Below are 20,810 nucleotides of genomic sequence, written 5' to 3' on the forward strand. Positions count from 1 at the left end.
ACCAAATAATATTAATTAGCTTATATATATATTTATAAATTTAATAAACTTTTATAAACATAATTGATATGAGTTACCTATATATGATATTTTACTTTTTACTATTCTAGAATAATGCAATGTTTCAAATAGCCGTTTCCAAAACTTTAACTCAACACTTAAATTGGTGTCAATTATTTACTTATCTTTTAACGTTGTAGATTTTTTGAGCGTTTAAACGCGATGTTAAGAAGTAAGCTAGGAGACTAGCTATCACACATCGTATAAAAGACTCAAAATTCCCCAAATTACTGGAGGATTCGCTGCGATAAAATCCAACAATTAGTCTCAGATAATATTTTTATACGACAAAGAATCATGTTTAAAAAATTATAATTGAGAGTTAACTTGTGAGCAGCCTGATTCATTCTGAATAAAGCATTTTAAGGCGTCGTTGAATGGAAATCAGCTAGATAGCACGTGACACGCCATTGGTAACCTATTTATGCATTCACAATTAGAGCGAATTCGCGGCGAGTTATACAAAAATGAAATGTAAAATTATTATATCAATATCAACACTAAAATTATATTTACTTCGATTACTATTTCTCAAATCCTTTCATATTTAAACAAAATTTTATTTGTTATAAATTTTTGACACAATTTCTTTAACACATTTTTTTAATAAAAATAATATATAAGCTAATAATCATTGGCATAATATGTTAACACTGATATAGTAGTGATTAATACATGTTTCTAAAAAAAATATATATAAGCTAATAATTATTGGCATAATAAGCTATCACTGTTTATGTTTTTTTTTAATAGAGTGAAATATAACATTTTTTTAAATGTCTTTATATATAGTGTTATGTAGATTTAATTTAATTTAATACATATCCATATTTTTTTAATTCGTTTTTAAATAAAATTGTTTAACTAAAATTGAGAGTATATAAATATGTTTTTTTTAACAAATTTTTGCAAGTCAAATAATTATATTTTCAAATAAAATAAATTAATTAAATACGGAAATGTTTAGAATTAAATCTGCACAACAACTGTATAAATATATGAAAAAAATTTATATAAAAAAAACATTATAAAAAAATAGTTTTTGATTTCTTTAAAAAAATATACTAATAATAATATTAATATAATATCAAAATTTTTGAATGCTAATAATATTTTACATCACAATAAATCGGGAAGGTCTGAACCCCAAGCTAAAACAATTCCCTGGCCCGATTCTAATCGTAAGCCTTTGTTACCATCCGCCATATTATGAATATTGTTTAGAGAAGCACTCAGATTTCTGTTTGCCATTAAACCTTGATTCAATTCTATCTCTTTCGAATGAAATAAATTTATTTGATTTCCGATCGAAATAGCGCTATTAGGATGATAGCTGGGAGTCGTAAGCAAAACTTTTAAAGGTTCGTTGGCTGGAGTTAACCCCTTTGAATGTTCTTCTAGTGGGTAGTAGTCTGGTTCCCGACCCAAGTTAAGAATAATAAAGTATCTATAAAATTTTGATTTTTTAAATGATTAAATTTTATTTGTCTCAAATTAAACCTTTAAAAAATTTTTCGAGTAAAAAAAAAATTAACATGGATTATTTTATGATCTTTCCAATGCTAAAATAAAAAGTTTATTCTTTATCTTTCAAACTCAAATAAAAATATTTCTAATATAACTGCTAAATAAAATATTTGGATTTTTTTAAAATTGGTTAAAATTTTAAAATGTTCCCCAATGTATCTAAAGCGATGAATTTACCAAAGACCTGCAGACCCAATCTTAATCCCGGCATGGTTACACGGGTTGAGCCGTATTTTAATTTTTTTAAATATAACCCGGCCGGGTTTAATTTTTTTTTAAAAAAATTACCAGGCCGGACGGAAAAAATATATTTAAAAAAAATCGTGGCCAGGACGTGCAAATGGCACCTCTGGAGATCTCTGGAATTTACATTTACAAGATAAATTTTTACAATTTTAAAATGGTCCTTTGTGCTTTTGAAGCAAACTTATAAAAAAAAATAAAATATAGAAGTTGCTATATAATATGTTATAAAAAATATATGCTAACCAGAGTGTCAAACCTTTTGATATATATTCGATTCGATTCAGGTTCCAGGAAATTTTTTTATACAAAGGTTTAGGTTCGGTTCAAGTTCATAAACCTCTAAATAAAGGTTCATAGAGGTTCAATTAATAATTTTAATCTTATTTTATGGGAATATAAAGGAATAAGAAAAATAAAACACTCTTTTAAACTAACCCAAAATCTTATATGTATATAAAATTATCAAATATATCTTTGTCCAATCTCGTTCTCTGTGATACAAGAATATAATTCAATCTTCAAAATGTTCTTTCAACCTAAATCTGTATAGCTGGGATAGATACGGCTATTATTGCTAATAGATAGACCTAGGGTTGTTCTAATTTTCTTCCTTTCCGCAAAAATATTGATGTTTTTATTCCCTTCGACGTCTTTAAAGGATTTTTTTGTATTGTATGGCTATTTTGACTTTTGACATTTTTCATTGTGTTGGGGTAAATTATTTAGACTACACTAATGGTAAGTTTAGTATATATATTATTATACCATCAACGTGCCTCAATTACATGTAAAGTTTGAATAAAATGTTTTCTAGTCATCTTGTTTTGTCATCTAACAAAAATATTTTATATCGAGGATCAAGATATAGACACTCACAGAATGAATAATTTTTTTAGCTTTTATCTCCCTTGATTTTATGGAAGAAATTAGAAAATTAGCAAATGTATTATTAAGTTGTACTTTTTATTTTTATAATGATAAATTATTAGTAATATAATTTAAAGTAGATCACATTTACCTAATAATATTCATAATAGTTACAAAAAAAATCAAATTATAAAAATATATTTAAAGAAAATAACGCCTAGATATATATATATGCTAAAGAGGAAAGACTGAAAGAGATTTTTTAAATTACATTAATTAATATTCATAACATAACTACATGAACCCGTTCTGGATTATATGATCATAAAGGTTTCAAATGGTTCGGTTGGCTCCTTTAAATTTTTTTTTAAAAAAAAGTTCGATTCAGACACATTAAATTGGATTTCGAGGTTCACTTCGACACTCTGATACTAACCCTACTGCGCATGCGTTTCCCTCTTAAACCGTAACAGCGTCAAAAACAAACGCCACTTTATATTTATAAATAAATTTGTAAATTCCTAAACTCACTCTTAAAACATAATAATTGTTTTTTAAGATAAAAAAAATATATAAATATATATGTTTTTTTATAATGAGTTATTAACCCTTTAGTGCCTTCCGCATTTTTTCGAACAAATGAGAAAATATTTTTATTGACAGCACCATAACCAATATTGATATCTCTGAATTCCTTTTCTCTTCTCAACTTGACCAGGGCCCGAAATATGTTGAGATGTGACATCTTATCATCTTTCTCGGTCTATATAATAAAATGTCACTTTTTGTTATTATCACTTTACTCTACTAGCATGCAGTCTATCAATGACGGGTAAATCAGAAATTTCTCCTTTATTTGACGAGAGAAGTGTTGTTAAAAAGTTCGTTTTGAGCCGATTTTATAAAAACGGCTAACTCAACATTTTAGCGAGATTTCGATGATATACGTTTGGACCTTTGTTCCTCTTTGTTCCTTCTATGAACAAAATCTTCAGGCTTGCGTAATATTTTTCTAGATGGAATATTGAGTAACCATTTATAAAAATCGGCTCAAAACGAGCTGTTTAACAACACTTGATTATATCTAAATATTTTCTTTTATTTTGATAAAATATGTTAAATTATATACTTTATAACTTAAATATGAACATGATAGGAATATATGTGTAAATACACTACTTTTAAGATATCCATTTTATAATATTTCAAAAAGTTGTCTTTATATGCTCAATAAAAAAAATTTCAACTATATTTTTATACATTTATATTTGTAATGACAAATCTTAATCTTGCTAGGTTAGAGTTTTGCATACCTTATGTTCGATTTATTATTGCCCTACAAAACATATATAAGATTAAAATTTTCGGATCATAAATTACAAATGTGAAAAAGATTTTTTTTTATTGTGTATATAAAGAAAACTTTTTGAGATATTAAGAAAATGATATCTAAAAAAAATAGTATATTATTCGCAAATATGTTGCAAATATCTATTCATTTTAAAAGATACTAGATATATACTTCATTATATATTTTATCATAATAATGGAAACTTTCAGAATCATCACTTATCAAAATAAAGGTAAATTTTTGATTTATACCTCATAAAAAAGCAAATACCGGGTGCGATTGTTAACAAATAAAGAAATTTTTGATTTACCCGTCTTTCTTGATCATCTGCTAATCTATATCCTGTATCTTATAGAAGTAGAAATATAATAGAAGAAGAGTGTAGATCAAATCGAAAGAAATACATCGAGGAAAAAAGATATATAAAATTAGACTTTTTAGAGTGATGACAAAGATTCAACCTGATATATATAATATGTCGTAATAAATTTTTTATAATAATTATTGTATTTATAATTTAAAAAAAAATTTATTTTCTTTTTTCCAACAATTACTTTAAAACTATTATATTAAGATAGACATTCACTTTCCTTCCCTTCCAGAATTTTTTTTCTTAAATCGAAATTGGTGTAATGGACACATTTAATAAACACTTAATTATTCTTAATTTAATCACAACAAATATAAAAAATAAACATTTTACTTGGAAGTTTTTTACGACGTAATCTGGGTTAACGGGTAACCATGGGGAGTTAGATGTGGTAAAACCTGCGTTCGGCGATGAATCCCATTGCATGGGAGCTCTTTCTGGATCTCTAGTATATAATTTGTATCTTTCCTTCGCAATATATGATTGGATATTATAAAATATTTCATAAATGGGTACTATAATAAAAATAAGTCTTCAAGTAGAGAAGCGTCATACCTTGTTTTCCTTTATTTTATCTTTAAAAATATTTTTTTAATTTTATAATTTGCGGTTTGAACTACAAATGTTTAGGTAAACTGCAAATGATTATGTAAATTTTTTTGATATATTCTCCATTAATTGGAGCGAGATTCATTTACTTATAATACAAATAACTTATAAAAATTAAATTATTAGATATATTCAATAATAAAGGAATATCCATTTAATAGTTGTATTTCCCATTATCTCATAATAGATAGTTTAAATCCTTCAATATATTTATATTAAAAATAATTACCCTTATATTTGTGCAATAATATTATTATTATTACTTATTTAATTTTTTTTATGATTATTTTAACTATATTAAAATAGTGAGCTGAGGAATTTTAATCTTCCTGTAATTAAATTATCTTAATTCTGGACATCATATTGGGGTTAAAATATTAATCGTATATCAGTTTACTCGATTAATAATATATATTTATTATTTGGTAAATCGTTATTTTACCAGTCCCATATTTAAAGCAAAAGAATCTTGAGTTTGAGAGAAAGAAGGCACGTCGATATCTGTCATTCCCAACTCCCCTCCATAATAAATTGTCGGAGTACCTGACGTTTAATTTATCATTTAAATTTTTTTTAATTAATTGCTATGGCTAAAAAAAAATTGAGTCAGTCTACCATTTATATATTCATTCATAAGAGCATAAAGGTCCTCAAGATAGCAGAAACTATTTAAATTATAAAGTTCATGCCAGTCAAATCTCCATACCCAATAATATATTTCGAACCGCTCTAGCAGTGTTGTTAAACGGCTCATTTTGAGCCAATTTTTAAAAACGGCTAAATCAAAATTTCATCCAGAAAAAATATTACGCAGGCCTGAAGATTTTGCTCATAGAAGGAACAAAGGTTTAAACATATATTATCGAAATCTCGAGGCTTAGGCAATATTTTTCTGGCTAAAACATTGAGTTACCCGTTTTAAAAAATTGACTCAAAATGAGCCGTTTAACAACACTACTCTCTAGAATCAGAGTTGGACAATAGCGAAAAACAAGAAAGACATTTTGCAAAAGCTACCGCGCTTAGGTAAGCTTGTGGCGTAATGCCTGTATCTTTTGGAATAACTTTATGTATTTTTTCGAGGCATTTTAAAATGTAGCTTCGAGCTACTGCACCAAAATACATTTTGCAAATTTTACATGTAAACTAGTAGCTTAAGGCATGTATTTTTGACCCATTTTGAAATGAAGCTTTGAGCTATCATAGCTAAATATATTTTCTTTGAGTATTTTCTAATTATTCCTTTTCTCATTTCATATTATATTCTCTAATTTAAATTATAATTTTAAAATATATAATTATTAGTGTTATAATATACGGATGATACATTAATTTATTTAATAATATAAAATATTATTTAAGGAATAATTTTTTATCAATTGTCGATTAATATATATGTAATTTATTAATTTTTATTATAATGTTTATTCAAATTTTATCCTAATATTTATTCAATTTTATAATTAACTTAAAAATTTAGTTTCAAAACTTCAGATAGAAAATATTTTTTGATATGTTTCAACGGCCTTACTTTATTTTATAAATTGTAACATATTACGGAGATCACTTCTAAGTAGAAGAATCGTGATTATGAAATTGAAGAGGATTACATTATCGTATATATAAATACAGCGGACTAACTATGATGATAACTGATATTGCTAAATGGCTCTATTTGACCCTATTTTAAAAAACGGCTAACTCAATATTTTAGTCAGAAAATTATTGCTTGGGCATCGAGATTTTGCTAATAGATGTCCAAACCTTTTTGCCATCTATGAGAAGTCCTCAAGCTTGCGTAACATTTTTCTGGATATGACTCCAAAAGCCGTTTAACATCATTAATGGCTTTAACAAATGTATATCAAAATCATTAGAAAATAACAAAAGATGGATGATCATTTTTTTTAAAGATAATTGAAGCATCAAGAATGAACAAAGTTAGCGAAGAATGTGTTCTATGTAAGCCCAAAAATAATATTAGCAGGAGAAGCTCATTCCAAAACAAATTTTAGGGTCCACATTTCTTTAGAAATTGATTTTACTTAAATAAGTCATTCTTAGAGATTCTAATCTAGTCAAATTAATATACAATATAAATTTTTCTAAAAATTAAACTTAGAAAAAAGTATAAAATGATAATAATATAAGGACAACAACTCCTTTTTTTTGTGTTAATCAGAATGAAAGCAATAAAAAAATTATTAGTCAGTATTAGCAACCCCCTTATGGAATGTACCTCTTATCAATTGTTGAACAACAAAAATTTATTCAACTGATTTTTGGAATGCTTAAGCTACAATAAAGCTTGGAGCAGGTAAAAAAAACAGAATACTCAACTTCTCATCTTGGCTAAGATTCCTAGTTCTTATAATATTTACAGCTGGGCAAAAATTCGTTTTTCTAAAAAGTGGTTGACCGAAACATTATTTACCTTTACATAATGCTATCCTGAGGGTCGCAAAAAAAAATTCATTAAAACCAACTTATTTCCGGTTTTTTAAATTTAATCATTTTTAGGGACGGATTCAAAAAATTATTCTTCGGCCTGTTACTGATAAAATTAATGGTTTGACCCAATTCAAAGTTGGGTATGTGGATCTTAACCCTGGTTTATAATTTAAATGTTTGCATTTAACGATAATTTTCTTTTACCAGGTAATAAAAGTATGAGCATGTGAAACGCGTCCGTCATATTCTCACCAGATCTGGTCGCAAATCGATGGCGATCGTGATTACTTGTCTGTTAAAATATTTGCGGAAATAAATAAAATTGTGTAATATTTGTAGTATATGTTAGCGTTTATTCCGATGTGTTATTTTGTCAACTTTAGATCATTTTTTGAGCCTTTTTTTTTAAATTTAAAAATTTGATTTTACCAGGAAAGTATATTCTATTATGTTCGAAATACCTACCCTATAAATATCAGACAAATTGAACTTTTGAACTTAATATAATTAAAATTAGTTTTTTCATAGATTTTTTTGTATAAATTATAAGTGACTCAAAGTTTAACTGCAAAATTATCTAAAAATTAGTAAGATAGGTATTCTAAACGTGCTGGGATACATTTCCTGTAAAATCCGATTATTAAATTTAAAAAAAACACGCTCAAAAAAATGATTTATAGTTGAAACAATGACACGCTGCTGGAAACAACACATTCACGCTAATATATATATATGTGTATGTATATGACGTAATTTAAAGTAATCCACATCATAACAAATTATTTGTGTTTAAAATTAGACAGGTTTTACTAGGCAGGCGCTCTCAGTTAAAAAAATTTGGTTAAATGTTAATTATAACTATTCGATTAAGGAAAATATATTTTGAAGATAATTCATTTGGTACAATAAAATACAATTATTAATTTATATATTATCATAGCTTTAAGATAATTTAGGAAGTGAAACAAAGAAGAAAAATGGTGCTTGCCTTAGTAATGACGTAAAGTCAAGATTCGAATTATAAATCAGGGAAACAAATAGCGAATAAAATATAAGGGCAAGTGACACATTTAAATTCCACTAGGGTTCCTAATATACGAACAGCCATTTTAATAATGATATTTTTTAAACTATGTATCAATTTCCTTTATAGTATTTTTTTTAAAAAAATAGTTACAAAGATAGTTTACGTGTTTGGATAGGATAAAGTCTAAAATATGCAAGCCTTATAATTATTTCTTGGGATTTGGATAAAGAGTAATAATTTTTTTTACTTACCACCCAGTTAGGCCAACGTTTGCTATAATCGATAATATGACTAGATTCAACACTATGGTTAGATTTATGATCATTTTCTTTTATTTAAAAAAAAAAGAGAGTTGATTAATACAAAAAAAAATGAGAAAAAATATATTAGATATAAGAAACTTTTCATAAAACTCTTCAGGGGTATATGTATTTGTAATACCTATAGACTTTTTGGGTGGGATCATATATTTCATCCAAGTGTCGACCAGTTTCAAGGTCCCTAACCCGCCGAGTTGCTTAGCATCTGCGCCCACGAAATCAAAGTTATAAGGGAAATCGGCTCCACTTTTATCATAGTAATCCATCAAATTTTGCACCTCATTGTAGTCTTCGATCATAATCGCTCTTTAATAAATAAATTAGGAATTTTTTTATTTATTTTATATACCTGATTTTAAACTTTTCTTCCAAAAATAAAAAAAAAAAACTAGAAGTTTCTAAACATATTGTAATACCGAAATACTATATAGCAGAGACTTGCAGGGGTACCATTTTCAAGGCTCGGCCCGAGTTTTATATTTTCAGGCCGGGCCCTGGTTTTTTTAAATATATTATATTTATATTTTATATTTATAGTAAATGATGACCATTTAAAATAGTTGGTTTTAAAATATATGGCCCGGCCTGGTTATATTTAATTATATTAACGGGCTAGGTTTAGGGTTGAGCCTGCAGCTCTCTGCTATATAGTGTATGTCTGTCATAGAGATTTCAAATTAAGCCTAGCGCAAAAAATGACCTAGTATTTTTAATCATCATTTAAATTTATGCGAATCATTCATATTAAATATCGAATATTTCTTATCAAACAGAGATTTGGTCCTTAATTTTGGGCAGCAAAATATTTTTTAAAAAAGATTAAAATCAAACCAAGCAATTATGAAGTCTAACGTCCACTTTATATTTAATATAGTATATAAATCAGAGACCTTCTTATGCCTTAATTTTTGCCCTAGACCGTCCAGGCCCGCAATAATAATTTTTTTAGGCTCAGACCCGACCCATATCTAGTATATAAAAAAAATTCCCAAGCCCTGCCCAAGACCATATCCAAAAATTTAATTCATTGTATTTAATAAAAATGAACAATATTTAAATGTATTTACCCAATCATTTTGTTTAGAATACTTAAATTTATTATTATTAGAAGAAAAAAGTGGAAATATTTCTTTAAATTAGCAAATGTATGTAAATTTAATAATTTTAGACCTAAACCCAATCCATTAGAAAAAAATTTAAAAACACATGCCAGGCCCCACTAGAAAATATGATTTTACTGCTGGTCTCGGGCCCGCACTTTGATGTAGTTTTAAATGGTTTTTCTTTTTTTTTAACTTATAGGGTTGTTCTTAATTACTCAATATTCCTTTACCTAACACCGACTAAAGACTCCCTCTCTTTCTCAACATTTTACTTATAACATCTAAATGAATGATAAAAAGTTTATCAAAAATATATAAGAGTTTATTATAAAATTCAAAATTTTATCTTTTATGTTATTTTTTTTTAAAAAAAGAATTTAAAACAAAGATCATGTAAAAAAAACAATTAACGATTATAAAAATATAGCTCATATATATGTTAGCGTCTATGTGTTTTTTTCGGCAATGTATTATTTTTACAACTTGGATTTTACCGGAATAATATTCTATCATGTTTGGAATACCTATCTTATGAATTGTAGACAATATTTCCTTTATTAGTCATTAATTTATATATAAAGTATATGGAAAATTTAATAAATGATATTAGGTTTAAAAGTTCATGGAAAAATTGTCTGAAATTCATAGGGTAGGTATTTCAAACATGACGGCATATCCGGTAAAATCAGATTTTTAATTTTTTAAAAAGTGAGCTCAAAAAATGCTTTAAAGTTGTAAAAATAACACATTGCGGGAAAAAAACACATTGACACCAACATATATATTAATGATAAGAAACCGAACAACTGAATAAAATTTAAAAAAACTAAATCTAGAAAAAACACGTATAAGAGATCGGCTTACTTGCATTGCTTTATGGAACCTAGCAATGCAATTACTTTAATAAATGACCATCGTTAATGGTCTTTAAAAATTTTTTTTTAACTCTTGACATAAGCGACAAGGCCTAAGTGGGTAGGTAATTAGCTCTTATATTGAAACTGTTATCTGGTTCAAATCTTTTAATTGATATTTTAAGTTATTAATTAGGGTAGGTTTTTGTTAATAATATGCATAAATTTTTTTTAAAGTTATTTTAAATTTTATATGAGCCTTTATATTGTTGTTAAACGGCTTATTTTGAGCCGATTTTTAAAAACGGCTAGCTCAATATTTTAGCTAGAAAAATATTGTCTAAGCCTCTAGATTTTGCTAATAGATGTCTAAATCTTTGTTCCTTCTACAAAAAAAATTAGGCTTCCGTAATATTTTTCTAGATTAAATATTAAGTTAGCCGTTTTTAAAAATCGGCTCAAAACAAGCCGTTAAACAACACTAAGTCTTTATATAGATAGCTGAAAAAAAAGACTATTAAAAAAATTGCACTCTCACTATAAAGATCAACAAAAACATGGGAAAAAATGATAAAATTTATTTATTTTATCTCTAATTAACCGTCAGTAATTTTGATTTTTGAATAAAAATATTGAAATCTAACAAAGTTTATTTGTATTATATAAATTTTCTTTTAACTAATCAAAAAAAAAACTTAATCATTAAAACGTATGAAATTTTGTAGAACTAAAATTTAATATAAAATAGGAGGCTATTTTTTTGGCGATAATAATAATATTAAAATTTCAAGGGTATAAACTAAATTATCTTAATTATTGATTTCACTTAATAGTGTCGGGGCATTTTTCGTAACTCCTGATAACATTTACGAACTCAGTAACCGTGGTTATCGTTTTGGGTTGATGCCGCACGTATACATGCTTCAGGTAATTGAATTCATCCTTGATCAAATATTATAATTTACTATAAGGCTAGTTCTAAATACTTAATTAAAAAAATAATATATTTTAAGGATTGAATATAAATAACACTATCAGATCTTTTTTAAGAGCTATATGTTTAATAAATAATCCATGTGACAAAGCTACTATAATATATGTGCGTCTTGGTTGATGTTTTTGCATCAATATTATACTAATAATTTTTTGGGGTCAGGCAGGTATCCATATCATGAATCATGTAAATAGCTAATTTTACCTAAAAATATGTAACTCTATTTTCTTAGCTAAAGTAACTTTCACCCAAAGTATTGGCTAAATCTATGACCATTTCAGCAAAAAAAAGATGAAAGATCATGAATTTCTTGTTTTACGTCCGTCCCTCCCTTTAACCTTTTCTCCTCACTGCACTCTCTCATCTCCTTAGATTGAAAGATAAGGGGAGGAACCTTAGATGCCGATATAGAGCCTTCGTCGTTAATGAGTTCGTCCAAAAATCTTTGATCCTCGTGCAAATTTGAAACGGCATCTATCCTGAAGCCATCCACACCAAGATCGAGCCAGAATCTTAATACTTTCTTTTTTTTATGATAAAAATGAATTATTACGAAATCGAAATATTATTAAAAAAATTCTTGATTCCAAAGAGCTTTATGTATTAAAGTGGGTATAAGGAAAGTGTAATTATTGCCAAGTTGGAATCGAAACCTGAACAAATCTAAGAACCGTAACACCGGAAACTATTTTTAAGATGTCTAGAAGACTGGAAGATCCTATTTAAAATTTTCAAAGGGTAATTTATATAAATTGATCAAAAATGTTGAGAGTTTCATTTTAAAGGGTTTTATTAATTAAATTAAATAATATTTTTTTTCCCCATTGCTTTAAGCAGAATTCAAAGCCGGAATCTCTGTAATGGCGATAAATTTATAAACCAGAACCTCCAATCAAATTAAATACTTTTTTTCGTTTGAATTTAAAAAAAAATATTTAAATCTATAACTAAAGCACTTTCTACTAGGAAGTTCTATGTGAGGAAGAAAGCAAGACTTTTAGAAGAATAATTCTCATGTTTTATTTAACGCTTCTTGAAATCGTGAAATATGGATATAAATATTATCAATCTCATGTAGAGATAAGTTCAAAATCGCATCAATTGATACCTTCATTTCTTCTATAACTTTAGGATTTTCGAAATTCAAATCTGGTAGTTCCTTCAAAAAGGCGTGGTAGTAAAATTGGTTCCTCTGAGAGTTCCATGTCCAAGCCGAACCTCCGAATTGACCAAGCTGTTTATTTTTTTTGATATTATATAAATAAAGGTTAAATTACAATTATATTTTTTCAAACAGGCCCATCACTATTTATTTTTCTTTCTTTCTTTCTTTCTTTCTTTCTTTCTTTCTTTCTTTCTTTCTTTCTTTCTTTCTTTCTTTCTTTCTTTCTTTCTTTCTTTCTTTCTTTCTTTCTTTCTTTCTTTCTTTCTTTCTTTCTTTCTTTCTTTCTTTCTTTCTTTCTTTCTTTCTAACATCAGTTTTTAATTTCGATCTGACCCTTTTTAAAAAAAAGATTCGAGTCCTATTCAAACCCAAAAAGGCTGAAGAAACGATATTGGACAGATTAAAACATGCACCTGAAATTTCACATTATGAATTTATAATATGCTTCATTTTACTTTTTCCCATCTTTTAATATACCATACATTTTTTTCCAAGAATACTTTGCAAGTTTATAATATTTTTGTGCATTTATTATATAGTGAGTCTCATACGACTATTATATACATTGAATATCTTATCATTTAAATTATATTAGTATTTGTGTATTAGAATTGCCAAGAATTTTTAGTCACTAGTCCTAATAAATTTCTGAAATAGAAATAATCTAAAATAACTACTAGAATAATTCTAAAAAAAATTTTTAATTATCCCCCTCCCCTCTGCCAGAGGCAACCTGCGTATACTCTTGGAACTAAATATGTAATATAAAATTATGCCAGCAATATTTATTATATTTTAGGCAAGGAAACGGCAATTCGAAGCGGAGGGTCTATTGAAACAAGGCATTACCCAATTGTTAGGTGGGCCCATTTTTCCGTCATTCATCAATTTTCCGTTCTTCCAAACGTAGTAATCCTTGTACGGATCTATCGCCTGGCAACTCATGTTAAACCAATTGTGCTCCCTGCTCGTATGGTTGGGAACGAAATTCATTATTATCTTAATATCTGGAGAATCGTTTTCAAAATAAATATTTAACTATAAATCCATCTTTTTTATTTTTTGAAAAAAAAACCTATATTGAGAATATAAATTCTCCCCTCTCTCATTATACCCAATTTTTATACCACAAAATGGACGATAGAATTAAAATGCCTAACTTCTGTTATGAGCTTCAGCCACGAGCTCTTTAAAATCGTGGAGGTCGCCAAACAAGGGATCGATATCCACGAAATCGGCTATGTCGTACCCAAAATCTTTCATGGGAGATTTGTAGACTGGTGTCAACCAGATCGCGTCGATTCCCAGGTAGGTGAAATAATCTAATCTCGATATTATACCTTTTGGCAAGTAAACACAAAATGTAAAATTAAATTAAGTTCACATATTTTTTTTTTAAAAAAAAGGTGCTATTTAAGTTAAAACTTGGCTATACTACAACCTAAATAAAGTTAAAAATTGCCAAACGTGCTTCTTTCATATAAATCTATTGATTATTTTAAATGACTATATACCTGTGTTAATTCATAAATATAGCAAATCACATAATATTTTTACTCATTTAATTAAACTCAAATTGGAATGTTTATTAATATTTTAAAATAGTTCTGGGGTAAAAAAAATTTAATATTGAAAAAACAATTTCCCAAGAGATTAGCAAAACAGAGATAACCATTTTCGGGCTCGGCGATATTTTACGATTGTAAGAATGAAATAGCATTACATTCGATACTCTAGCCTTTAAAAAAATTTTCCTGCAGTTTTCAAATTTCTATTTAAAAATTTTGACCTAGCAACCTTAGTGTTCGGTCTTTCATCATATAAAAAATATTACAGATTAACACTCAGATTCTTGGTAGTAAATTCTAAATTATTTTTTTATAAAACATTTCTATATTTTATTTCCAGAAAATAAAATTAAAAACTTTTCTGAAAAAAAAAATGGAAGCAAACTATTCGAATATTGAGCAGGGTTATCAAAATTAAATACAATTAATAAAATAGGGATGGATGAGTTTGTAAATCTGAAGGCCTTGTATTTGACAATTGCAAAGAATAATAACATATGAGATGCATTAAAAAAATGGCTAGGTATATAAATCTTCTGACCGCATATGTTACAACGAAGGGATAAGCAAAATTACAAAATTTATAAAATAATCATGGCCCTGCCAAGAATGCCATGCGTAATCTTAAATGATAATTGATCCGTCATCTACGATATCTGCCTAAATCGGTATGATTTTTGATGCCAAAATATTCTTAATTTATCATATCTTAGTCTTATAATAATAACTATTCCTAAATAATTTAGGGAAATAAAGCATAAATTTTGATGAATTTAACGTATGTTTTATAACTATCCCAAAAAAAATAATTCTTGCTACATACTACATATAAGTTCAAAAAAAAAACCAAAATAATAAAATTAAAAAGTAACAAATGGTATAATGTATTACCAAAACTTTTCCTAACATAAGAAATATATTACTGGTAAAAGCTAGTTCATAAAAATAAATTAATAAAATGGCGGATACAAAAATCAATTATATAGCCAGTATGAATTTTACACATTTGGATATAATATATATGAAACATAAATGCTCAATTTAATCGTGAAAATTGAGTGATACAATAATTTAGTTTAGTCTTAGTAGAGAATTAAGTTTATTCGAAGAACTAATTTTAGTAATTTCTATTTTTCTTTTTTTTTAAATTAATTTTTTTATACTATAATTCGGATATTTCTGTTTGTACTTGTAATATAACTAATTTTTAAGAATTAGAAGAGGAAAACTATTCTAAAAAATAACTACTACTACAAATATGATCAAAAAAAAGAGAAAATATTGAAATTATAAAACATAAATAAAAATGGCATTTATATAATAATGCATTATCATAACTTTACTAAAAAATAAAGTGTTCTATATTTAAAATAATAATAATTAAAAAAAAAAAAATAATCAAATGGCGGATATAAAATCATATCAATTTATAACCATTATGAATTTATATACTTTAAATAATTATATAAAACATGCATACCAATAGGCATATAATAAATATTTCATGTTTTCTAAGTAAAGTTAAATTTAGCTTAATTTAAGTTCACACTACAGATTAATCTTAGTAATTCCTATTTTTACTTTTTTTAATACTATATTTCGTATAATTCTGCTTATAATATAACTAATTCTAGGAATTAGATGCTTTATGTATAATTTTATTAATTCTGATAATAATTTTACATTTAACAAACTATCTAGCATCTATGAGATGTTTAGATATCCCAAGAGACAAAAAAATGGAGTAAAACATTACAAAAGCGTGTCCAACAAGATGAAACTTTGCCATCAACCATTAACAGATTTTGTGGACCCACCCACTCCGAGCATTCTTTCTAAAATATTTTAAACAATGGGCGGGCGATGGGAGGGTGAATTTAAATATTTTTCGGGCTAAATAAGCAGAACAGACTTCTATTTTATTAAAAAATCATTTTTTTTATTTCATTATATAGCATATTTTATTTAATTAAAAATACATAGAAATTAAAAATTAACGAGCCAAACTATCCACTAAACACTAAAATATTTTTTAAACATTGGGCTATGTCGGGTTAAACAATTTGCCCATTGTTGGACCTATAATTTACATTGCCTCAGGAAAAATATATATCATATAATAAACTATTATTTCATTTTATAATTTATTATATATAGCCAATAAATGATACCCATATTATATTAATTGTGAAATTTATGTAAAATAAAAATGTAAAATTATTATTTATACAGGATTAGAATGGCTTTAAAAAAACTAAGAATTCCTATAAAAAAATGTTTTTAATGTGTAAATAAAATGTTACTATTTATAATAATATTATTTAAATATAAACCTTTCAAATCCCCGATTCCATCCCCATTGCTATCTTGAAAAGATCTTGGATATACTTCATACATTATTGAATGTTTCCACCATTTATCAACATTACATGTCTTTTTAACATCTTCACTGGTAGTGGCATTTGAAAATATAATTAACCATATTGAGAGAAGGGCTACCAACAATGCAATACGTGATCTGACCCAAAAAGGTCTTTTACAAAATAAAAGTAACTCATCCTTTTTCATACCAACATATGGTAAGAGCTCAGTAGAATTAACACTGGTGCCAATCTGTGATGATATTCTTTTCATTTTTATTAGAAAATTTAAAAAAACGAAAATATTGCCATATTTCCAAAATTCGTGTAAAATATTTTAAAAAAATGTTATTTATATTTATTAATGTAAAAAAACACAAATGTTATTTTTTTAATGATATTATATAGATAAGTTAGTACACATATATGATATATGTAAATTTGCCCTGGTAGAACCATGAATAGACAATTTTTTTTATATTCCTGCAAAACTTGCATATAAATCTAATTTAAATGATTATTTTATCTCTTTGAGCTAAAGATATAAAAACTTTTGAAACTATAACCGGAGATGGATTTCTCGAGTTCAGCTAGGCTCTAATCTATTGAGGAAAAGTTTGGGCAAGTAGATATTAAATCACTTATATAAGATAAAAATGACAAAATAAGAAATATTTTCGTTAAAAACATTACTCCGATAATTGAAAATCGATTTACGGCTGCTTCCACTAATATATAGAGCGGCGATGATAGTGTTGTTAAACGGCTCATTTTGAGCCGATTTTTAAAAACTGCTAACTCAATATTTTGGCCAGAAAAATATTGCCTAAGCCTCGATATTTCGCTAATAGATGTCCAAACCTTTAATGAGATGCATTTAATGATGGTTATATGAATAGTAATGCACCATCAAAAACCTATATTAGTATGTAGAGGTCTGCTGGAATTCAAAATACAATATATGCTTTCTTTATTCTTATTCGTGAGACGAATAAAACGGCGTCCTCCTGTGGATAAAAAGGTCGCATATCTTTATTTTTCGTGAGAGAAGTGTCAAACGGCCTCCTCCTATAAACGAAAAAGCAGCATTTCTTATGGAAACTTCGTAATAAAGATAATTTCAACGTCATCCTCATATGAACAAGCCGCATTTAAGATATTGGTATTTTAGTCAAAATTTTATAGATAATCAAGATAAGTGGAATGTTTAAATATTTAGTTTTGAGTTAATGAAAAATGTTCACATTTATCATATGGTCATGTATTCAATCACTCATAACACTTGGGTTTAGTAATGGGTGGCGTGCTGTAGTTTACATTTTTTTAATATATATGTTATTTGATAAAGTGATTCATTTTAGCAGATGTATTATTTCTAAAATAGCGGATTTTTTATATTTACTATTACATTAAAAAGAAATTGTAAGGATAACTTTATTATTTTTTTATAAACTTTTGATATTTGAATTAATTTTAAAAAGAACAAAAGAATAAAAAGTGTATCATATTAAATTATTTAAAGATATCGCCATCAGCAACGATACTCCAAAATTTAGAATAAAATATCCCTCGTTTCTTTGATGGTTTTCTTAATGGTTTTTTAACCTTTATGAAATATTGGTTATGAAATAAAAGATTATATGGCTCCTAATAATTTAATATACTAAACAGTATTTTTATGTTATAATCAAGTTCGTCATTTTATAAGTATCATATTAATAGTACAATTAATAGTCGAATTTATCTTAATTAAAATAATAATTCAATATAGATTAGAGTAATTAAAAGAGGTATGCCCACCCGATTGGTCTATGTATAAAATGAAGACTTTGGCGTAAACTTTTTTAAAATAGACTAATCCCATTAGGAGAAAATAAACCAAATATTTATCAAAATAGTCGTTTAGAGAAATCCTTTTTTTTTTAAAAATTTACTTAATTTTTTTTACTTGATTCTTTCCTATTGAAAATTTTGTGTTGTTAAAGATTATTAATAAAATAAATCAAATTTCTTAACTAAAGAATAAATTAGTAAAATATGAATCAGAGTTTTTTATGGCTAGACATATCTTTTTTTAAAATGTATACATGGATATTTTACAAAAAAAAGAATAATGCCTTTTTTTTTACAAAATTTAGCTGCTGCCCTTATTGAAAAAGAAAAGTTATATTTACAATTATAAATTCGACAATGACTTTATCAGTCAGTTTTTGAGAAATATTGGCATGGGCAATATTATTAATCATGGTTTGTGAATTGATTATTTTAGATGTAGTCTCCCCTATACCAAAATTATTAAGATATTTTTCTATCCCTTTAAAACTGTTGGCATGAACATACTTACAAAATAAAAATATTATTAGAATTTAAAAATGATAATTACTTTTAGGCTATTTTTGAGGTTATAATAGCTATTAGATTTATTTAAGGATATATTTTTTTTACATTTTAAGTTTTTACATTAATTTGAAAATATTTTTCAAATTTTGGAAATGGGAAATTTGTATTATTGTTATCAAGAACATTATATTCTAGAATACCTTCCACTTCATCAATATTATTATTGTCTGACTCACTTACATCGATTTCAATAACCATTTGCGATGGCATTTTAAATAATTTACACACGATGATTTAGGTTTATAATACAAATTGAAAATATAAATTACAATTTCAAAATTAAATATCATAAAAATTATAATTAATTATATTCTATTTAACTTTTTATGTATTTAAATTCATTATAACTTTTAAGTATTCAAAAAAAGGAGAGCGCTAAATATATAAATAATTGTAAAAAATTTAGCACGCTATTAGTTAGTTATCGCTACTAAAAAAGATAGGTTATTTTTAATTGTCGAATTCAGTTGGCGAATAGATATGTAAACCGGTAATCCTTTAACTCAAATTTTTGTTTCACGTTTTATTAACATCCAAATCATTCATTAATTATTTTTTTTCTCTTTTTTTTATTGAGAAGTGGTAGAAAATCTATTTATTAAGTCATTAATTTAATATCGGTGAAAACTACCAATTCTGGAAATTCTTCCAATTCTATCATTTATTACTAAAATAATAAAGCCCAATTTTGATGCCTCAAATCAGTATGCTCAATTAAATTATGATCAGCATCATATTGAAAAGCATTATTTAGAAAATACACATCAAATATGCAAATGCAAAATGTCACACAATAGCACAATCAACTGTAGAATTCAACAAAGTACTAAATATCTAAACTGTAATATACACCTTAAAAGGGTAAAATGCATAATAAGTATCATTCTATCACTCTTTTTCTCTATGCTAAATTAAGGCAATTACGTATGTTGCCAGAGGAGGAGTGCAAATGACTGTTACTTAAATAAAATACACTATATTAGACAAGAGGATCAGGAAATAATGGAATTAGATTATCATCGACGAGTCGAAAGTTCACTCCTTTTACGACAAATTTGGATATAAAGATAATGGAGTATTATTTAAAATTTTTTAAAAAATCAAAGCTGTTGAAAAAATTTACATTTATTGACCGAAATTTTAAAAAATTTGAGCCGGGCTGGGCAATTGGTACTACTGCAGGTCTCTTATACATATTCAAGTTTACTTATGATTTAGATGAATTAATATTAAAAAAATAATTTGAAAAGTTGAACATAATTTCACTTTTTGTTAAACTAAGTATTTAACACATTGGTAAAAGGTTTTTATAAAGCTAAGCAGTATAATAAAATGGGCAAAAATCTTAGTCATGATGATGCCCAAATTAGAAATTTTTGGCTGTATATATTAGTTTTATTTATCGGTTAAGTCTACAACCGGAGCCAAGTCTTGGATCGAAATAATCTATCCCAAATTGACTCGAGTTGTGAACTCAGTTCCTAAACAGTAGTTATGAACTCGAACTCTAAGTAAGTTAATTATTTTTATTTTCGTTA

General features: G+C 26.4%; 1 protein-coding gene across 1 annotated transcript; it reads right to left on the reverse strand.

Annotated features, from left to right (window-relative positions):
• Window positions 1–1,124: 1,124 nt before the first annotated feature.
• LOC135926342 (alpha-glucosidase-like) lies at window positions 1,125–17,103 on the reverse strand. The gene is made up of 13 exons (XM_065462184.1): window positions 16,846–17,103; window positions 14,105–14,284; window positions 13,794–13,951; window positions 12,888–13,013; window positions 12,174–12,302; window positions 11,612–11,727; window positions 8,950–9,134; window positions 8,760–8,836; window positions 7,686–7,773; window positions 5,473–5,573; window positions 4,755–4,889; window positions 3,309–3,463; window positions 1,125–1,507 (listed from the first exon to the last, which is right to left on the reverse strand). The coding sequence occupies exons 1-13, from the start codon at window positions 17,078–17,080 to the stop codon at window positions 1,180–1,182; spliced, it is 2,013 nt and encodes a 670-aa protein (XP_065318256.1). The 5' UTR covers window positions 17,081–17,103; the 3' UTR covers window positions 1,125–1,179.
• Window positions 17,104–20,810: the final 3,707 nt, after the last annotated feature.

This window comes from Gordionus sp. m RMFG-2023, chromosome 3 (assembly GCF_954871325.1).
Source record: "Gordionus sp. m RMFG-2023 chromosome 3, tfGorSpeb1-WG-v2, whole genome shotgun sequence".
Lineage (NCBI taxonomy): Eukaryota > Metazoa > Nematomorpha > Gordioida > Chordodea > Parachordodidae > Gordionus > Gordionus sp. m RMFG-2023.